The sequence below is a fragment of the Muntiacus reevesi genome, chromosome 16 (genome assembly GCF_963930625.1).
Source record: "Muntiacus reevesi chromosome 16, mMunRee1.1, whole genome shotgun sequence".
Taxonomy (NCBI): domain Eukaryota; kingdom Metazoa; phylum Chordata; class Mammalia; order Artiodactyla; family Cervidae; genus Muntiacus; species Muntiacus reevesi.
In genome coordinates, this window is record NC_089264.1 from 62088311 (window position 1) to 62108080 (window position 19770).

At 40.2% G+C, this 19770-nt stretch overlaps 1 protein-coding gene across 1 annotated transcript in view; it reads right to left on the reverse strand.

The window, feature by feature from the left end:
• Positions 1-19770, reverse strand: part of CORIN (corin, serine peptidase) — a 204609-nt gene that overhangs the window by 126458 nt on the left and 58381 nt on the right. Inside the window, exon 4 of the mRNA XM_065907247.1 lies at positions 18079-18260. Within this exon, the coding sequence (XP_065763319.1) occupies positions 18079-18260 (182 nt within the window). The remainder of the gene's footprint in view (positions 1-18078; positions 18261-19770) is intronic.

Genomic DNA, 19770 nt, shown 5'->3' on the forward strand with positions numbered 1-19770 from the left:
CTGCTTCTCCTTCCTCCTGCCTTTCCCGCTCTGCAGTGGATCACAGATCTCCCGCGTGTGAGGCCTTCAGCGCAAGGCTTGTCTGCCATGTTTAGTCCTGAACCCCCAGTGCCGGAAACAATCCCAACACACAGCAGACACGCCAAGCCCCTTTGCCGCACGCATGAATGGCACATAGACGATGCTCCCTAACTGCTGAAAGAAGGCGTGAGTGCATGTCTTTTAAGTCAGTTCCCAGAAAACAGAAGGAACATAAAAATAATTCCCCTTTACCTAAACGTTTCTGGTAATTTGCTCTTCTAAATGGGCTATTACATCATATGAAACAGAACAACAAGATAAATATGCTTTGTTACAACATTCAAATGTTAATCCCCTGGCTGTTGAGTTTTGCAATTAAGCAAGAAACTTTCCAGTCTTCAGATTGTATCCTATAAGAATCTGTAAAAATCCTCTATTCCAAAGTTATTCTTAGCAGAGGGTCCTCTGAAATCCAAATTTGGAAAATTGGAAACAGCTTAGCCACTCCAAAGAATAGTATTTCATAGAATCCTATGGTGTAAAAAGCCAGGTCCTATGGGGCTACTGGCTGGGTATATGAAGCAATTTCAGAAAACATTAACTCTTTCAGACCTTCCATATGCTACTGAGTGGACAGAGTAACTGCCAAAGACTCTCAAGACTTTTGAGTGATGAACTTTACACCTCATCCAGAACATTCTGTTTTTCACATTTGAGTTGATTTTAGTGGACCAGGGTCCTAGATACAGCTGTTGCTTTCTTGCTAGAAAGTATGTTGTCTTGCATCTTACTTCATATTGCGTCTCCAGTCAAATCAACTTGCAAGGCTTTGCTTCATAAATATAGCAAAAATCTGCTATAGATAACAGAAATAAATAGAAGGTCAGTGCATTCATGTCTGCCTCTGTATTTGACAGGCAGAATAAAAGACTTCATGAAACAAAAATATTTTGAGGCTCGTTTATTTCTATCACTCCTATTCTATACTGGGCAGATCTGAGCTTTGCATGTTTTTTTCAATCAGCAGGCACTGATTCTCAGTGCAGAGTCTCAACCTGAATTAAGCCACACATTGTTGAAGGAGACAGAACAAAACTTTAAGCTTCTTAGAGTTCAGAGTTTTAGGTCAATAGCAGCAGTTATAAATTGAAGAGCCACTTTTTGTCCTGTGTTGAGATTTATTCAAAAGGCCAACCATGAGAAATAAAAAGAAAAGTAGGAACATTCCCATGAAGAATGCAAGAGAGAGAAGCTGATGGGGTATGTACAGGTAACCATTGCATATCTAATCACAAATTATTAGGTTAAGGTATTTGCTTAATATATGCAATTGTGTGTTTTATATAGACACATGTACATATACACAGAAATGTCCCTACACAACATGTACTTTCTGTATAAAATAAACCCTTTCCTTCTTTTGTGGGCCTAGTGTGATAGGTCTAGTCTTTATTCTAAGTACCTGCAAGGAGTGATTTTTAAATAAGTAGTCTTCACACACAGCACTTTGTGCTCATTCTGTATGCTGTTAAGTTAGATGCACATAGAAATCCTCTTTTCTTCTCTTAAAATGAGTGCACTATGTTTTATAACAGGATCATTCTAGGTCTTTGAACTCTTAACAGGCCCAGGTCAAAACAGGTTCAAATATCAGCTCTGTCAAGTCCTGCCTCTGTAATTTTGAGCAAGTTATTTAACCACTCTAAGCATCAGCTCTCTTACCTACAAAATGGACAGGGTCTCAGCCAGTTCATGTCGCCATAACAATCTGCAAACTGGGTTGCTTAAACAAAAAATATTTATTTTTCACAATTTTGGAAGCTTAAGATTAGGGTGCCAGCAGGGTTGGACTCCTGGTGAGGGCGCACTTGATAGTTATGTTCCACACAGCCTTCCTTGGCATGTGCTCAAGGAGAGAGCAAGTTCTGGGTTCTTTTCTTAAAAAGGACACTTTTGCTTCTCTTCAGGGTTTGCTACATTTCTCTAAGCACTAATAAATATTGGTCTTTTTCTTTAAAAAAAAAAAAAAAAAAAAGGATACATCCCATCATGGGATCCACCCTGACAACCTCATTTAAAACCCAGTTACTTCCCAAAAGTCTCCACCTCCTAGTACCACTACACAGGGAACTAGTTCCAACATTTGAATTTGGGAAGGGGGACACAAACATCCAGGCTGTAACAGGAAGAATAACCAAGCCTCACAGTGCTGCTGAGAGGGATACATGAGAAAACGTCTCTAAAACACTCAGCACAGCGCTTCATACACAATAAACACTCAGCAAGTGTTACACATCATTATTGTTACAGCTATTCCTATTAAATGTTATTATTAAGACTCTCTTATTTAGATTGGAGAGTTTGACCATTATATCTTTGGGGATTTTTTTTCTTGTTTAATTTCATAACTGCCTTAACCATATTCAGTCAAGAGAGGCTTAACTTAAAAGTAATTGATCGTCCCTTCTACAAATCTCTATCAAAATGCCATTTCCATAGATTAGCCCCACCAGCCTCTAACTATTCCACCTACACGATACTCAGCACTCTTCTGTGCTTGATACGTGCATGTGTGCTAACTTACTTCAGTCGTGTCTGACTCTGCGACCCCATGGACCATAGCCCGCCAGGCTCCTCTGTCCATGGGATTCTCCAGGCAAGAATACTGGCGTGGGCTGCATGCCCTCCATCAGGGGCTCTTCCCGCCCCAGGAATGGAAGCCGTGTCTCTTACGTCTCCTGCATTGACAGTGGGTTCTTTAGCACTAGTGCCGCTGGGGAAGCCCTCTGTGCTGGATACTAATCACATATCACTAACGCTATCACTCCCACACGTACTAACGCTGTCACTTGGACATGTGCACATCCTTCTCTGTCACTCGTGATTCACATCTACACAGTATGTGCCTGTTTCCAACTTCAGATTATCACTGAGAGAAGCAGGACCAAGACAGTGGTCCAAGCAGGACCAATCACACAGGACTGTGTGATTCTACGACAGCCATCTCCTAAGTGCCGCGGGCCTTCCCTGAGGTAGGCACAGACTTTCCAAGGGCACATACGGGCAGGTTTTTAAGGGAATCAATTTCCATGTCCTTAAACCCCCTCTCTACTACAGTGGCCTTTACTTGAGGCCACATGCAAGGATGAAATCATCAGTTTTTCTTCTGTCACCTCCCCTTTTGGAATGTCCTATGAATGACTTGAAATGAATAAAAACACATCTCTTATCCATTCTAAGCCTGCAGTGGTATATAATCCTAAAGCATGAAACCTGGAGTTCCAAACAGTAGACAATGCAAACTACCTTCCCTTTGGCTGTCTTGCATCCTCACCCCTCAAATGTCAGAGAATACATTGCTCTTAAGGAAAACCTCTTGATGGGCAAAGCTGACAGAGCATAGAGAAGCAGAGCTGAAGGCAAGAGTGCTTATTCCCTTCAGACAGCAAATGTGCGTCAAAGCCTTGAGTTCTGTCTGTCTGTCTACCTAAACATGTATCTTAAAATTAGAGAGAGAAAGTGAGATTCTAAGCTTCTAGCTCCAGTTAAGGTGGAATAAGAATATTCCACCTCATTACCCCTCTGATTATAACTGAATATTGTCAACAAAACACATAAAGCAAGTTATCTTTGGTATCTGAAAAGGAAGGAATAACAGGCAGATTGAAAAGGGAACTTGACTTAAAATAGACTAATACAAATGTCGAGTCATTACATTGTACACTTGAAACTAATATAATACTATATGTCAAATATACTTCAATTAAAAAAAAGACTAACAATGAAGTGTGTTTTCTAGTGTTTTTCTTTTTCCACCCGTATTTTACAACACAGAATCAGGGTAGTAAAATTATGGAACTATGAAGAAGGCATGGTCAAGAGAAACTCTCTCCCTGGTCAGAGAAATGGGAGGGAGGGTCCCTGCCAAACAAAGAGAAAGGGAAATCCCCGAGGTGTCTTCTCGTAACTCTCCTTTGGAGGGAGGCCCCAGTAATAAAGTAGCATGCCTGCAACAGGGGAGACGGGTGACAGCCTAGGGTGTGTATTCGCCCCAGAGGCGGAGATGACACTGAATGGATGATGAAACTACAGCTTTTTAAACAAAAAACAGGAGGAAGGGTCCCTGGGAGTTAGGGGGTTTCCAGGAGGCCACAGAGGAGCAAGCTGTGTATGAAGTCCTGAGCATATTCCCTGGGAATGAATCTGTAAAAATGGTTTGAACTATGATTCCAAAAGCTTTGGGAAGTAAACTGCAATGTAGGCAAGGCCCAGGCGCCAGACTGGTCCACAGGAGGCACACGTGTGGGAAGGATCCACGAGGCACAACAAAGTCTTTGAAAACGAAACTGACGTTGGAACCAAAGCCACAGAAGGTATCACGAAACTTACGACCCGAACCCCAGCGGGTCAGGCGATGGAACAGCAGAACGCACGCAGAAAGCAGCGTCCTCCAGAGAACTCTAACAGGGCCCAGAACCTCACAGTGCACTCAAGATGCCGCCCTGGCGATCCAGAGCCCGCTGCAAACCGAAACGCAGCACACTCTCAGCACCCCCAGGGAAAACGCAAACACCAACCCTCAGACGACGTAGACGCTGGAATTACTCAACGAAGCCTACAAAGCAGCTATTATACACATGCTCCATGAAGTGATGGTCAACAGGTCTGAAATGAGTGCAAGGATAGAAGTTCTCAGTAGAGAAATAACAACCACAAGAAAGAATCTAGTAGAAATTTTAGAACTAAAAAATACAATAACTAAGTTCCTTTTTTGTTAAGAGCCACAGTATGGCAGAACAGAGATGACAATGGAAAGAGCCAGTGAACTTGAGCACAGATTAACAGGTTATCCAACCTGCATGAGGGAGAAGAAAGACTGAAAAAAAAACACGAACATAAGTTTAGGGACCAGCTGGGTACTATAGAAAGACCTAACACTGATGTCATTAAAATCCAAGAAGGAAATGAGAAACATTTGTACAGAAAATTGACAAATAAATGACTATAACTTCCTAAATCTAGTGAAAGATATAAATTTAGACTTTAGAATCACAGCTGCCCCCTAATATTGGGTTGGCCAAAAAGTTCTCTCAGAGTGAACGAACGAACTTTTCAGTCAACCTGATAGAATAAATTCAAGGAAAATCATATTTAGGCACAAAAAAATCAACCAAGTGGGGTTCAAACTCAGAAGCAACGCTAGTTCAACATCCAAAAAAATTTTTAAATGTAATCACCTGATTACCAAACTAAAGAAAAACCAAATGATCAAAATAACAGACTCAGAAAAAAGCATTTGATAAAATTTAATATCTTTCATAATAAAAACTCTCAGGAACCAAGAGTAGAGTTTAAGGGTACAAATGATTATGCCAGCCCTTCCACGCATACTCTACCTTTCTCAAAGCCGGCTGGGACATATAACAGAAGTGACAGTCATATCATATACACAATTCACGTCCACATTCACAAGTAGGGAAATTACACAGGTAGAGCGAGCACTCCAGGGTAGTGGAGAGTATCTTATAATTCTGTTTACCATAACAACCAGTGAGAAATAGGAGACCAACATAAAAAATAATGCCTTTTATAGCAGCTCTAAAAGAATCCAGTGAGATACGTGCAAAATCTATATAATGAAAATGTTGATGACAGAGTCAAGGAAGACCTAATAAACGGCAAGATAAACCAAGCTTATGGCTTAAAAGATTCAATGTGATTTAGATATCAAATTGATATCTTCCTAAATTGATCGATAGCTTTAACACAATTCCAATCAAATCACTGCATGATTTTTTGACAAGTTGATTCTAAAATTTATACAGAAAGGCAAGGCACTAGAACTTAAAAATAAATTTTGAATAAGAACACAGTTGAAAAATTCACACCACTAAGATATTAACACTTAAGATGACATGGTTTTGGATAGATACAGAATGGAACAGAGTAGAGTCAAGAAACAGATCCACATGAATATGGTAAATTAATATAACAAAGGTACAAAAGCAATTTAAGGAGGAAAGGATAGCCTTTTCAACAAGTGCTCCTGGAAAAATTGGAGATCAATTTGCAAAAAGAAAATACCACTTGACCTGCACTTCACACTTTATGCAAAATTTAACTCACCATATTTCATAATAAAATGAAAAGTATAAAAGTCTCAGGAGAAATTATAAGAGAAAATCTTCAGGTACATACATAAGGCAAAGAGTTCTTTGATACAAAAGCATGTAACATACAAAAAAAGATTGATAAAATGGACTTCATTGAAATAAAAATGTCTGCTCAGTGAAAGACAGTGGGAAGAGAATGAAAAGACAGGCTAGGCTGGGAGAAAGCATTCCCAAATCACACCGTCAATAAAAGCCTTGCCGCGAGAATACACAAGGAACTCTCAAACTCAATAGTAAGAAATACAGCCCAAGGGGAAAGGAAATGAATGGGCTCTTCACCAAAAGAGATGTACCAATGGGAAATCAGCATGCTAAAGATGCTCATTCACTAGTCACTAAATAAATGCAAATCAAAACCACAATGAGATACCTCTCCATACCTATTAGAATAGCTAACACAAAAGCAATGGAAATCAACCGGACAAAGCCAAGCACAGGTGAGATTATGGAGCAACTGGGATGCACCTACATTACTGGTGAAAAAGCAAAACAAAACAGCCAGTCTAGAAAACAGTTTGGCAATTCCTATATAATAAAACACTTACCAATCTAGGTGCTTGTCCTGGAGTAATTTGCTTAAAAAAATTTAAGCAAATGGCTGGCAATAGTATTCATAATTGCTAAAAGTTGGAAATAAAAAATGTCCTTTTGGCCATAGCTGGGAATCTTGCAGAGGAGGCAGCTAAGAGGACGTGTCACCTCAGGGGTGCTGAGTCCTGGGGGCCACGCAGGATTAGGTTTGGGAAAACTTGCTTGAGCTTGGGGTACAGGCACGCATTAAAAATAAACGTCCTACAACGAGTAAGTCATCGTACATAGAAATTAAATACTAATAGTAAAAATAATTCTAATAGTGGATACAAGTAACAACATGAATTAGTCTTAAAGGTATCACTGTAAGTGAAAGAAGTTTAGTCTCAAAAGATACTGTGATTCTCTTTACACAACATCCTGGAAGAGTATGACTGAAAGTCTGACGCGCAGGTCAGTGGGGTTGGGATGTGGGTCAGACCACAAGGGATCACACGAGCACACACTTCGGGTAACGCGACTACTGGGCATCCTGATGCGTTAGTGGTTACATGAATCTACGCACGTGCTAGAATTAACAGAACTGCACACGAGAAAAAACTGAATTTTATTGTGTAAAGTAAGTAAAGTAAGATACTTTACACAGGGACATATACCAACACACTAATATAAACTAAAAAACAGCTTGTTTCTGTCAGAAAGTCACTCTAATTTGGCCAATTAGTTTGATGGTGAAGTTTGGCTTTACCAATTAGGTAAATTCTATGTAAATTGAATGAACCAAATAAACAGTTTCAAAGTTTTGATGCATATGTTTAATGCATATGATAGCACATAAAGTTTTTCATCAAAATTATTGTATTATCAAAGATAAATTGAAATTAACAATATTTCAGTCTCCCAATTCTTTCTCAGTATATGGAGTTAAATAAAGTGATCTAACTGAAAGATGTTAGATAAATAAAATAAATAGATGTTTGATAAATCCTGGTAAAATTATCAGAAATTGAGACCATGAAGACTCTAAATGACAGGATAATAAATTCATGGGCAAGTTAGGTGCTTTCCAATTTTTACTTTAAAAAATAGGAGAAGAATCAAACAAAGAATCTAATAATTTTACTGGTAGATTATTACTATGTGACTTTTGATATTAACCTGGAAAGTTGTTCAAATAATTGAAGACCATTATTATGGTAAACTCCTTGTACTTAATTATGTGAATAAGTCTTTAAGTCATTACAATCCAGAAGACAAAAAAGTCGAAATGGAATTGATGCCAAACCATGTTCCTTTCTACACAAATCAGTTTTAAAAGAAATCATCCCATCTAACACAATGAGAGGTGAATTTCCAACAAATGTCACATTTAAGCTTAGTAATTGTTTATAAACACATAATAGACTTAAGTCACAATTACTACAGTAAGTTAATCAAGATGCTAACACTCAGTCTCATAAGTGAGAAAAGTTTTTTATAAGTAATAATTTCCACTCTCATATATGGCTTTTTTCTAGGGTGACAAAAATAATTATAAACATTAAAAGAATACACCAGAATGAAATTCTGTGAGCAAAGGGAAATAGAAGTGTGAAAAGAGAAGCTATGTAATATTTGTCCAATATTAAAAGAAGAGCTTGCAAATTTTGAATGGCTGTGAGTGACAAGTCACTATGGTATTTAAATTTCACTGAACACATTTAAAAGAGTAATATAACAGCTTCATTTTTAAAATGTCAATTATTATAATATCCTTTAGATTGCACGCTGTCAACTGCTTACATTCATGATTTAAAGTTTTTAAATATTAACTTAAAATTGTGAAAGGGGTATATAATTTTTCAAAATCCTTTTAGGGTCCCACAAGCAAAAATATTTGGAAGACCATACCTCTGAATACTATGTTACATACACAGCCTCCTCAATATGAATTTAGCTCATTTTGTTTAAATGTGTACAGAGGTTTAGACACCAAATAAACATATGGATTGAGCAGATGAAATGGAGATGGCAATTACTTCCCAACTGCTGAGCTCAATGGAATTGAAATTATGAAAACTGTGATGCTATTTGGCATAATGAAGTCGCAATTTCAGAAGAGATTCAGACTTTGATGAGATGATTCCGAATCATGCATTAGTTTCAGTGGGTGGCCCAGAGTGTAGAGTTCAAACTCTAGGATGTCTCAATTATCAGGAAATTGCCACGTTCCTGGAGCTCAATTTCAAGGAGAACTGACTGAGCATAAGGAGGTATGTCTATCAAAAGGACAGAGGTAGCATCCAGTCTTGGGAATTTTGAGAGAGAAATATGAAACAGAACTAAGCTAATATTTTTATTGTGTGAAGAAAAAACCACCAGCAATTTTATTCAGCTACCTGGTTCTATAAAGATGTATCTGCTGTGATTACATTGATCAACATAGAGATATAAAGCTGGAGATAGAATTAAAATAGATCAGGCTTTGGATTGTTCAGATGTGAATTACCAGCATTCTTGGTAGAGTGGTCAGACTGCTCACTGACCAAAATAAAATAGGCTTAGAGCTATGAATTTATAATTACATATATCAAAAAAAAAAAAACCAAACGTTTGCTTTGTTGATAAACATTTCTGCATTTTATTGTCATCTGTAAGACCACAAATGTGGATTTCTGATAGCAAGAGGCAATAATGAACAAAACGTGGATGCCAGCCACTGAACAAAACAATATTCTGTAAGATGCGCAGGGATCAACCCATGATATTGGGTTTCTGAGTTGTCGACTTCCAAGCCATGCAATTAACTTGAAAATAGAGGGAGAACGAGTGAACGGAGGTGAGGAAAGGACATCTCTCTGTTTCTGTTTTAGGAACTACTGTGCCGTCTCAAGCAGAGCAACATCTGGCAGAGAATGGACACCTAACCTCAAATGACCTACAAATAAGAATTACTGAGCCCAAAGAGAAGAGCTAGTACTCAGTCTCAACAAGAAATGTTTTATTTGGCACTGCTTCTTTAGCTGGCATGGGAAAGAGGGAAGTCAAAACAAGACTGGCTCTCACAGAAAACAGAGGAAATCCACAAGCTGAGCATTCCTCATGGCTCATAGATGGAAAGAGATTGTTAGGGGCTTTAAATGATTTTAAAAACCTTCACGTTTCAATTCACAGCCAAATGAAATTCAAGTACTGGACAAGCTGATTGTGTAGTTTATTAAGAGTTCTTCCAAGTCTTTATCTCCATGACTGCCCAAATAACCACCACAGTAACAGTAGCTGTTATTCCTGTGGCTTCTCTTCCTTCCCTTCTCTGTGATCACTCTCCTAACACGTTCTATGTTTCAGCCTGCAGACAGGTGCTTTAAAGAACTGGGAAGATATCTCTAGGAGAAGAGCATTGCAGGCAGAGGAGTTGGAGCCTTAAGAGCAAAAAGGCAAGTATTCAGAGAAAAACCAGAGAGGTGATGGGGGCCAGATAATGAAGGGCAGGATGCTTGTGTCGTACAACTCTCGGAGGCACTGTTTGTCTTGACTTCTGTGTGACTGGTGCCCCGCCCCCGCCCCGAGTCATGCGATGCAACGATACTGATGGAGTGCCCTGAAGGTTGTAGGGATAGTGGCTTTTATATTGAGGGAGATGGGAAAACTTGGAGAGGAGATACGTAAATGTTTAAATGATCCCTTTTGCTTCTGTATGGAGAACAACCTGCTGGGGCAAGCAAGGATGCTAACAAGGAGGTGGAAGGATAATCCAAGCAGGAACTGAAATGACCAGAGCCAGGGGCGGTCACGGAGATGGTCAGCACTGGGTGGATTATGTGTATATTTTGACAGTAGAGACAGTAAGATTTCTGAAAGATCAGATGTGGTATGGAAGAGAAAGAGAAAAGTCAAGGATGATACAAGGCTTTTGGCTGAAACACCTAGAAGAATGCAGGTGTTATTTACTAACATGAGGAGGGTTTGGAGGAGGGCAGGGGTGGGGGCAATACTAGGTCAGGGTAGTATGTAGGACCACACTTTGTAGGCACTCGAGTAGAGATAACTAGAAAGCTGAAAGCAGTGTGTGAGTGTGCGTGCGTGTGGTGTGAGTATATAGCACAAGCATACATATACACGCAAGCCCAGAGCTTGGAGGAGGTGCGGGTTTGAGATCCACGCTGGTAGATGGCAGCGCCTGGTGGTATTTCAAGCCTCGAGCCTGTGTTAGGTCATCAAAAAGAGGAGTGATCCAAGAAATGAGCCCTGGGGTTCATTTAGAAGTGAGAGAAGTGAGTAGAAGATAGCAAAGGAGGCTGAAAATAGGTGGCCAGAGTAGAAAGAAATTCTGTTGATGGCTCCGAGGTAAAGAATCTGCCTCCAGTGTAGGAGACTTGCAGGAAACATGAGTTCGAACTCTGGGTCAGGAAGATCCCCTAGAGGAGGAAATGGCAATCTATTCCAGTAGTCATTCTTGCCTGGAAAATCCTATGGACAGAGGATCCTGGTGGCCTACAGTCCATGGGGTCACAAGGAGTCAGACACAGCTGAATATGCACACAGACCAAAAGTAGAAAGAAACCTACCTGGAAGCCTAGAGGGTTTATCTTGGAGGAAGAGAGTGATTAAATGTGTCAAAAGTTGCAGGAGGTCAAGTCAGGGGAAGACTGAGAACTTCCCATAGAATTCAGCAGCATGGATGGCAATTCCTGGAGACCTAGAGAAAGCTTTGCTTGAGAGGCTGGGGCAAGGACCTCGGAATACAGGTTGGCAGCCTGGGGGAGTGGAATAAAACTGGGGAGGAACTGACAGATTTAAGAGTCGTCAGTACTTAGGTGGCTATGAGCAACCATGAGGTTTCCTAGACAAAATGAATAGAATATTGAGGACAGAGGGTTTGGACCAGAGTTCTGTGGAATATCAATATTTCAGGAGCCAGGAGAGGAGGAGAGACTGGAGTGTGGCCAGAGTACAGGAAGCAGATCAAAACAGAGCGGTGTTCTAGGAACAAAGGCAGAGAGTGTGCCACTGAGGAAGAAGAAATAACCAGAGGCAAAGGCCTTCCACTGCAGGGTGCAGCCGGGTTCCAGACTTCCTCCTCCATGCCCCATGTCCCTGCTCTCACAGGACCCAGTACTCATAGGCTGTAGCAGATCCTCATCAGCTTCAAAGGCTGAAGGAAGCAAGGGTATCCCCCAGCTCCTCACCCCTCTACTGGGGTAATTCAAAGCCATATTGCACAAATCATACACTATTTCCCAGATTTTACCATGACATTAAGCTCCAGTTGACCACAGTGGTAGCTGGATTCATGATTTACCTTTACTGGCCATCTTCCATCCCTTGAACCACCTTCCCACCCCTCTACTGGTCCATGCCTCTCCAAACATATGATTTGTGCTTAAATTCTTGTCTTAGGCTCTGCCTTTGTACTCATCTGCCTAGCTCTCCATGGGCTTGTGAGCACTTTAAAAAGTCTGCATGCCAGTTCTTCCCTGGTCCAGTGGATAAGATTACATGCTCCCAGTGCAGGGGGCCTGGGCTGGATCTCTGGAAAGGGAACTAGATCTCACATGCTGCAACTAAAGAGATCCCATGAGGGGCAACTAAGACCTGATGCAGCCAAATAAATAAGTTTTTAAAAAAAAGTCTGCATTCCATCTTTCCTTTCCACTTCCTGACTGACTATATGGTCCATAGAGCATGCTTCTAAATGTCTGTTATGTTGAAGTGTTTATATTTTCATAGTTCATTATGGATTCCAAAATTTTTTCAAATACATTATTTTATTTAGTCCATAAAACCTTTCTACCACCTAGATATTATTCCTACTGTAAAAATAAAATTGAGGAAAGAGAAGTAAAAAGGGTTTATGAAACTTGCTTCAAGATCATCCAGTTATTAAATAAAACAACTAGGGCTTGAAAACAAGTCTTCAGATTTAGATTTGGTGCCCTTAAAAGAAGCAACTATATATCAAAGAAACAAAATTTTTTACAATTTAAATTGTCAATAATTTAAAATTATAAATGTTGCAAAATTTGAGGTTCTAGGAAAATCCCATTATATTTGACTATTTATTGTAATGAAAAGTGTGTGGCTACTCATCTACCTCTGGCAAAATATTGATACTACCCCAAAGAAAGTAATTTTCCCAAGTAAATTCACAATACAAAAGGAGAAAGGGGGTATTATGTCTTACTAGGATCTTGAGACAACAATATATTGGGGCTAACATACTGAAGTGGTTGATCTCAGCAACCAAAGCTAAGAAAGCAAATAAGATACTCGGAAAAGGAAGAGGAAAATGAAAGAATAAATAGCTGAAGTTCTTTCATGGCAGCAGAGATCTATTTCTAAACTACTTTCCATATACAATTTCAGATAAGGTAGAGTAAGGGACTAGTCAGAAAGCTCAGAATGATTGATGGACCTTGACCTTTAGCCCTCTGAGTTCTCACAACTCAACTATGGAAACACACACCAATGTTTATTTTAAAAACCTCTGAGGATAGTTTCCACAGCATTATCACGTTAGCACATTATTTACTTTGCGGGACCAGGCAATGATATAAGATAGAAAGGGTAAGGCAACCGAGTAGCCCTCCATGTGAGAACAAAACACCTTCAGAGTCATGAGTGGTTTAAAAGATGCTATGACAAGATGAATTAAATTTACAGAGCTGTGCATTGGGAAAAGCGGCTGTTACAAGTTGTGAGTTTTGGCTCAACTCAGTCTAAAAAGGCGTTTGAAAGCTCTTGTGAGAAGGAGGCTGTAACAGAGGGGAGCATTCAAAGATTAATAATCAAATCCCAGGACAGTCCCGGGATGAAAACAGAACTGGGGGGCTGATTTAAAATAATCTTGGGATAATCTCCCTGAACCTCAGTTTCCTAATTTATAAAATGAAGATGATAATACCTCAGAGATTTTCTCTGGAAGCAAAGTGAGCTAACAGCTGCGAAAGCAGTTTGGAAAGGAGAACGGGGTTCACGAGGTAAACGTGAGGTTGCTGTTTTCTTGGGCAAACGACTTGACGAGTTGGAAGGAGAAAACTAAGATGGGAGTCAACTTGTAATCCTCACTTGTTTCACTGGCTAAATAGACACCTGACACCCAGCACAGGGCCTCAGTGCCGAGGGCTCCCAGGACACCCCTTGCCGCCTCCGTGTCAAGTGAGACCCTTCATTTTTCAAACATGCAGAGCTCCTCTGTGTCACCGACTCCACTCTGCTCCCCTGGCATTTAACCTGCGTTCTTCTGCAGTGTCTGTCTGCCAGCATGTTACGTGGGGCTACCAATGTTCTTTTTACATTGTTTCTCACATTCCCATAAACAGATCTACCAAATCAGGCTTAACACTCCTTAAAGTATTAACCATTACTCCTTTAAGGTAGGGGGTATGAGAAGTATATTATTATTATTATTACTCTAAAGAACCTTGCAAAACATCACGCCCAAGCCAGAGTCTCTCTGAAGGAGCACTCCTGGCATTTGCGACCGAACAGCTCGTGTGGGTACCTGACCCGTGCCCTGAGGGATGTTCCACAGTATAGTGGGTCTCCACCTGCGAAATGCCAGGAGCAACTCTTTCTGTCCCCAGAGCTGTGACAACTGGATTATCTCTAGACAATGCCAAATTCCCAGGTGGAGGGGTCGCAAGATTATCTGTGGTTGCGAACCATCTCCCTAGGTGGATATAAACCAATATTATGGTTACTGTAATTACTTTTATTTTTTCATATTACCTGCTATAATGCTCAGAACTGAATGCTCAATGAATATTTACTAAATAAGTGAAAAAATGAGAAAAGGACTTCACGAGTTATATTCATAACTGTTCTTACAGCACAAACCCTTATACGATTAAGGCAAAATTATACAATTCATACTTTTCTACCTGGCATACAATATTCTTAGTATATGAACATTTTTAAGTAACTATGTGTGTGTGCACTAGAAATTATATTCTCATGTGTACATAAATATCACAGCTAACAGAGGTTCTTTCCTAACACATGCCCTATGAATATACCTATGATGACTAGTATACTCTTTATCTATCAAGCATGAGATGGAAAAATTATTTTAAATTCCAGTAAAATACTGTATTTAAATTCCAGGAAAATACCGATTATCAGACTCATTTTCAGAGAATTAACTCTACATGGAAAAAAAGAATACAGTAAAGAATTCTAAAAAGGCTGACAAACAGAGGATCTCAGATGAGTGTACTTAGCACATTTCTGTTCTCTTAAAACATAAGTTTCTTTAATATATCTTCCCAGATCTTTTCCAAAACCATCAATCTTTTCCAAGATGGAAAGATATGTACTGTCTTTTGATATTTGAGGAACATATGTGAAGAGGCATTTCACCTAGAGCTATTAAAGAATATTGGTATTACTTTGATTTTAAAAACTGATACTTTAGGACTATCATGTTATGGAACACTGATGAGTTTTGATTTTCAAATTTTCTCAGTGGATTCTTAAATCCTATATCATCAGGCTACTTTTTCCAAATGACAACTAATAAAGTGTTCTTATTAAAATGGGAGAACTGTAGCTGAAAAATAATTAAAAGGGCTTCTTTTTCATGTACACTCACTCATCTTTCTGGTAGTTTATTGCTATGTACAATCTTTTGGAGGAAATCCTAATTTAGCAGTAGACCTCTACTGTACAGTGTGTTAAAAAGAAATAAACAAACCCTTACTTTTGGCTTGGATAAATAACTTGTGACAAGTCAATGTCCCTCCCATCAAGTAAAACTGGAAAAGCCAGATGAAACACAAGAAACATCCATTTAAAGGCCTCTGATAGCTGGTGAGACTATTAAGATGTGAGTGGCTAAGATCCAGAGAGAAGACAACTGCAGAACGAACAGTCACATTCTGCGTATGGACGCTTTTACCCCTGGAACTCGCCAATTTTTGGCACAGTACTAGAAACTGAGACTTTGGACATAGGGCCACTGCAAAGAGGCAGAGAAGCCAGGAGAACTTTTCGGTAAACCCACAGAGGTAGAGAGATAAAACTTCGAGTTTTGGCGCTACCAGAGGAGTGGGAAATTAGGCACCAAGGATGTAACAGGAAAGGAGACACGGAGAAGGGCGGGCCTGTCATGTGGAAGGATTTCCCCTCAAGGCTTCTGCTGTAAAGAGCAACAAGCCAAAGAGTTAGGTAGAATACCTCTGCAAAGCCAAGCGGAAATCTAGCAATCTTGCTGCTCTGCCGAAAAAAAAAAAAAAAAAAAAATGACAACTTGGGACTGCCAAGGAGGAGCAGAATGCAATAAATGCCTTGGTTTCTCAGCAAGGCTCACCAGAGAAATGCACTCTCAGAACCGACGCTGTCTTATAAACACAGAGCAAAATCAGTTCACTTCTTACTGGATCAATGTGGTCTGTTCCCACTCTACACTCCTGCCCTTCAGGAGAGGATCTGATTCCCCCACTGTCAGTCAACAGGCTTCAGATGCTTCAGGTTTAGCCTCAGCTGCAGAGAATGGCTCTAAACAGGGACACATCCTTCCCAAGAAGGATCACATCCAATGGTGGCTTGAGGTGGGGGTATAAAGACCTGGCTGACTTGTCCCAACATGGAATAAGTTCCTGAGATCATAAGAGCCCCAGAACTCCCCGAAGATTTAGCCAAAGCTTCAGTGGGCCTGGATCACATTTCGGCTTCTGCCTTCACCTAATCCTGCCTTCTCTCTCCTCCTCCACACAAGTGCTGATACCTAATAAACACCCTCTACAACAAATTCCACCTCAGTGACTGCTTCTGAAAGACCCTGCTTGTGACAGTTCCAGGAGTGGACCTAGAAAGCAGCCAGTCTGATGGGTTATTGATCTGGATCACTCACTGCTGGCATGAGAGTGAAGTTGCCATTACTGATGGCAGGTGGAGACAGACATTCCCTGGCACCAGGGGGTGGTCCAATTGTTAAAATCATTATCAGAAGTGAACTGGAATACTTTACCTACAGAAAGGAATGCACCCAGTGGGGTGACTTACCAAGTATTTGGTAAGTAACAATAAGGACAGTGGATTGGATGGCTTAGTGCTAAGCATCAATATTCTAGAAAAAGAACTCAAAACTCCAGGCAACTGTAACTCATGTTGTGGAAGCCAAAGGGCCCTCCTAGTAACTTAGAAAGAGGCTCTCACATACTGTAGCATGAGAATCTGGAAAACTGAGGATCGGAAAAGATTAATAATACAGACCCATTAAAATTAAGACTTTCTATCCCATAATAGACACTAACAGAAGACAGGAAAGGTAAGCCAGCCAGCGGGAGATCTTTACAGTGCATGTATCCAGCAGATAACTTCTATGCAGAATGCATGCAGAGCTACAAATCAGGGACAGGCAGACAGACTACCCAATCAAAAAATGGGCAAAACACTTGGACAGACACTTCACAAAAAGGATATTTAAATAACCAAAACAGCTTGAAAATTCAACCCCAATCATTAAGAAAATGCAACTTAAAACCACAACACTACCATCAGAATTGCTCAAATGAAAACGACTGGCAATACCCAGTGTTGGGGAGAATTTGGAGCAAGGGCAACTTTCATAGTTAGGAGAAATATAATGTCCATAACCTCTTTAGAAAACTGTTTTGCTGAACAAATACATAGTTCCATGTTCCATCAAAGACATGTACAAGAATAGTCACAGTATCACGATTCACAGCAGCTGGAAACAACTCACATGTCTGTCAACAGCAGAGTAGAAAAATATGTTGTGGTATAAAACATATTATTGTTTAGTTGCTGTCATGTCTGACCTTTTGCAACCCCATGGACTGAGCCCACCAGGCTCCTCTGTCCATGAGATTTCCTAGGCAAGCATACTGGAGTGGTTTGCCATTTCCTTCTCTCAGGGATCTTCCCGACTCAGGGATTGAACTTGCATCTCTTGCACTGGCAGGCAGGGGCAGGTGAATTTTTTTTTTACCACTGAGCCACCAGGGAAACCCATAAAATGTATTAGAATACCATAAGAAATGAGAATGAATGAACTACAAGAAGATGAAAATACAGTGAATCTCTAAAACATAATGTTGAGCAAATGGAGTGAGACAAAAAAGGCATGCATACTGTACGATTGATACCACTGATATCAAGTTCAGAAGTTGGCAATATTACCTGAGGTGATGGAAGTCCGTATAGAGGTCTCTTTTGGGAGGGTCAGATCACTGGGAGAGAGGTTGGGTTTCTGGGTTGCTGTTATTATTCTATTTCTTGATCTGGGTGCTAGTTACGTGAGTCTGGTCACTTTGTTAAAATGTATTGTACTGTATGCATTATTTGTGTATTTCCTAGCATGAACTTCAATAAAAAACTTAAAAAAATGCAACAAAATGCAGACACCTACATTGTTTTTCGTTTTCCTGCTGTGGTGAGAAGCAAATCCTGCTGACATTGCTGTTTTCACTTTGGTTTCTAAACTGTGAACATTTGAGGAAACTGGGCCAGGAGACATTCACCATTCCCAGGACTGACTCACAGCCCTCTTTTGCAGACTCACAGAAGGATCTACAAGGCAGGAGTCCATGACTAGAAGAAAAGAGAAAGGTGGAAATTAATGTTTTTATAGACTGTTTCTCAAAATAATAATTAAACTAAAGAAAAGTTGGCCACTCGTGCTACAATAATACCTTAATTTATATTTACTATAATCAACAACATGAATTGTCAACAACAACCTTCAACCCTGTAACAAGCATTTTAGCCACCTCACTGTCATGATTCTAGAGGGAATAAGCTAGTTCCATAATAGATCATCTGACTCTCTCATAGAAGGATTTATCCAAAATGACTTTTTTTTTTTGAGATTTTTTTGTGTTAAGTAAACCTGTCAACCAAAAAAAAAAAAACCTCAAAAAAGCCCCTCTACTTACTGCCATAAGGAGTAAATTAACATGAAAATGTCCCCAAATGAAAAGGCAGAAGTAGATCACAAAATAGGTTAATCTCATTTCTTTATCAACCCTCTGAGAGGCAGACAGAGAGAAGCTGTTCCCTAATCTTCACTGTCTCCCTAGAAGAGAAAATATTACACAAACAAATGGCAACTCTGAAACCTTGTATAGTAATTTATCTTTTCAGTTCTATGCTGTCTTCTGCAAAATAGAAAAACACAAACTCTCCACTAGCAGTAAGGTAACGATGCCTCTGAGTTTGTCTTTATTTATCTGACACTCAATCAAACTGCTGGATCTGAGGCCCTGTGTCTGGGGACTGGGACGCTACAATGTCAAGGTCATGGACTTGGCTCCTGCAGATCCAGGCAGCTTTTTCTACTTTGCAGCTATGGACTGCACCTCTCACCCTAGCTGGTCATCTGACAAAGGCATCTCAAATGATTTTTAAGAAAACTAGGAAAGAAAATGTACATGTCAGTCAAAGCAGAGCACACACTTAAAAATGTAGGGTCAATGACAAATTTCAGAATCATACAGTATCAGATCTGTAAGCAACCTTAATCAACACCTCATTCAAATCCTTCATTTGAGGGAATCTAGGGAGATTCTGAGACACACAGCTTCGTAACAGAGGAAGCGGGAAGAGAATCCAGATTTTTAACATTCAACCCATGCCCTATCCCAGAGAAGGCAATGGCACCCCACTCCAGTACTCTTGCCTGGAAAATCCCATGGAAGGAGGAGCCTGGTGGGCTGCAGTCCATGGGGTCGCTAGGAGTCGGACATGACTGAGCGACTTCACTTTCACTTTTCACTTTCATGCACTGGAGAAGGAAAGGGCAACCCACTCCAGTGTTCTTGCCTGGAGAATCCCAGGGATGGGGGAGCCTGGTGGGCTGCCATCTATGGGGTCGCAGAGTCGGACACAATGAAGCGACTTAGCAGCAGCAGCATGCCCTATCTACCATCCCATATCATTTATTCTCACATAAGGACCTAATAATTAGGCCTTAAGAACTCCTTGACCCAACAAACACATTTATAATTCCCCACTCATTTGTCTATAGATCACTGGAACATAAAGGGATATGTCAGCCACTGAGTTAAAACAGAAAGGATCAAGTCTATGAAAGAATCTTGAG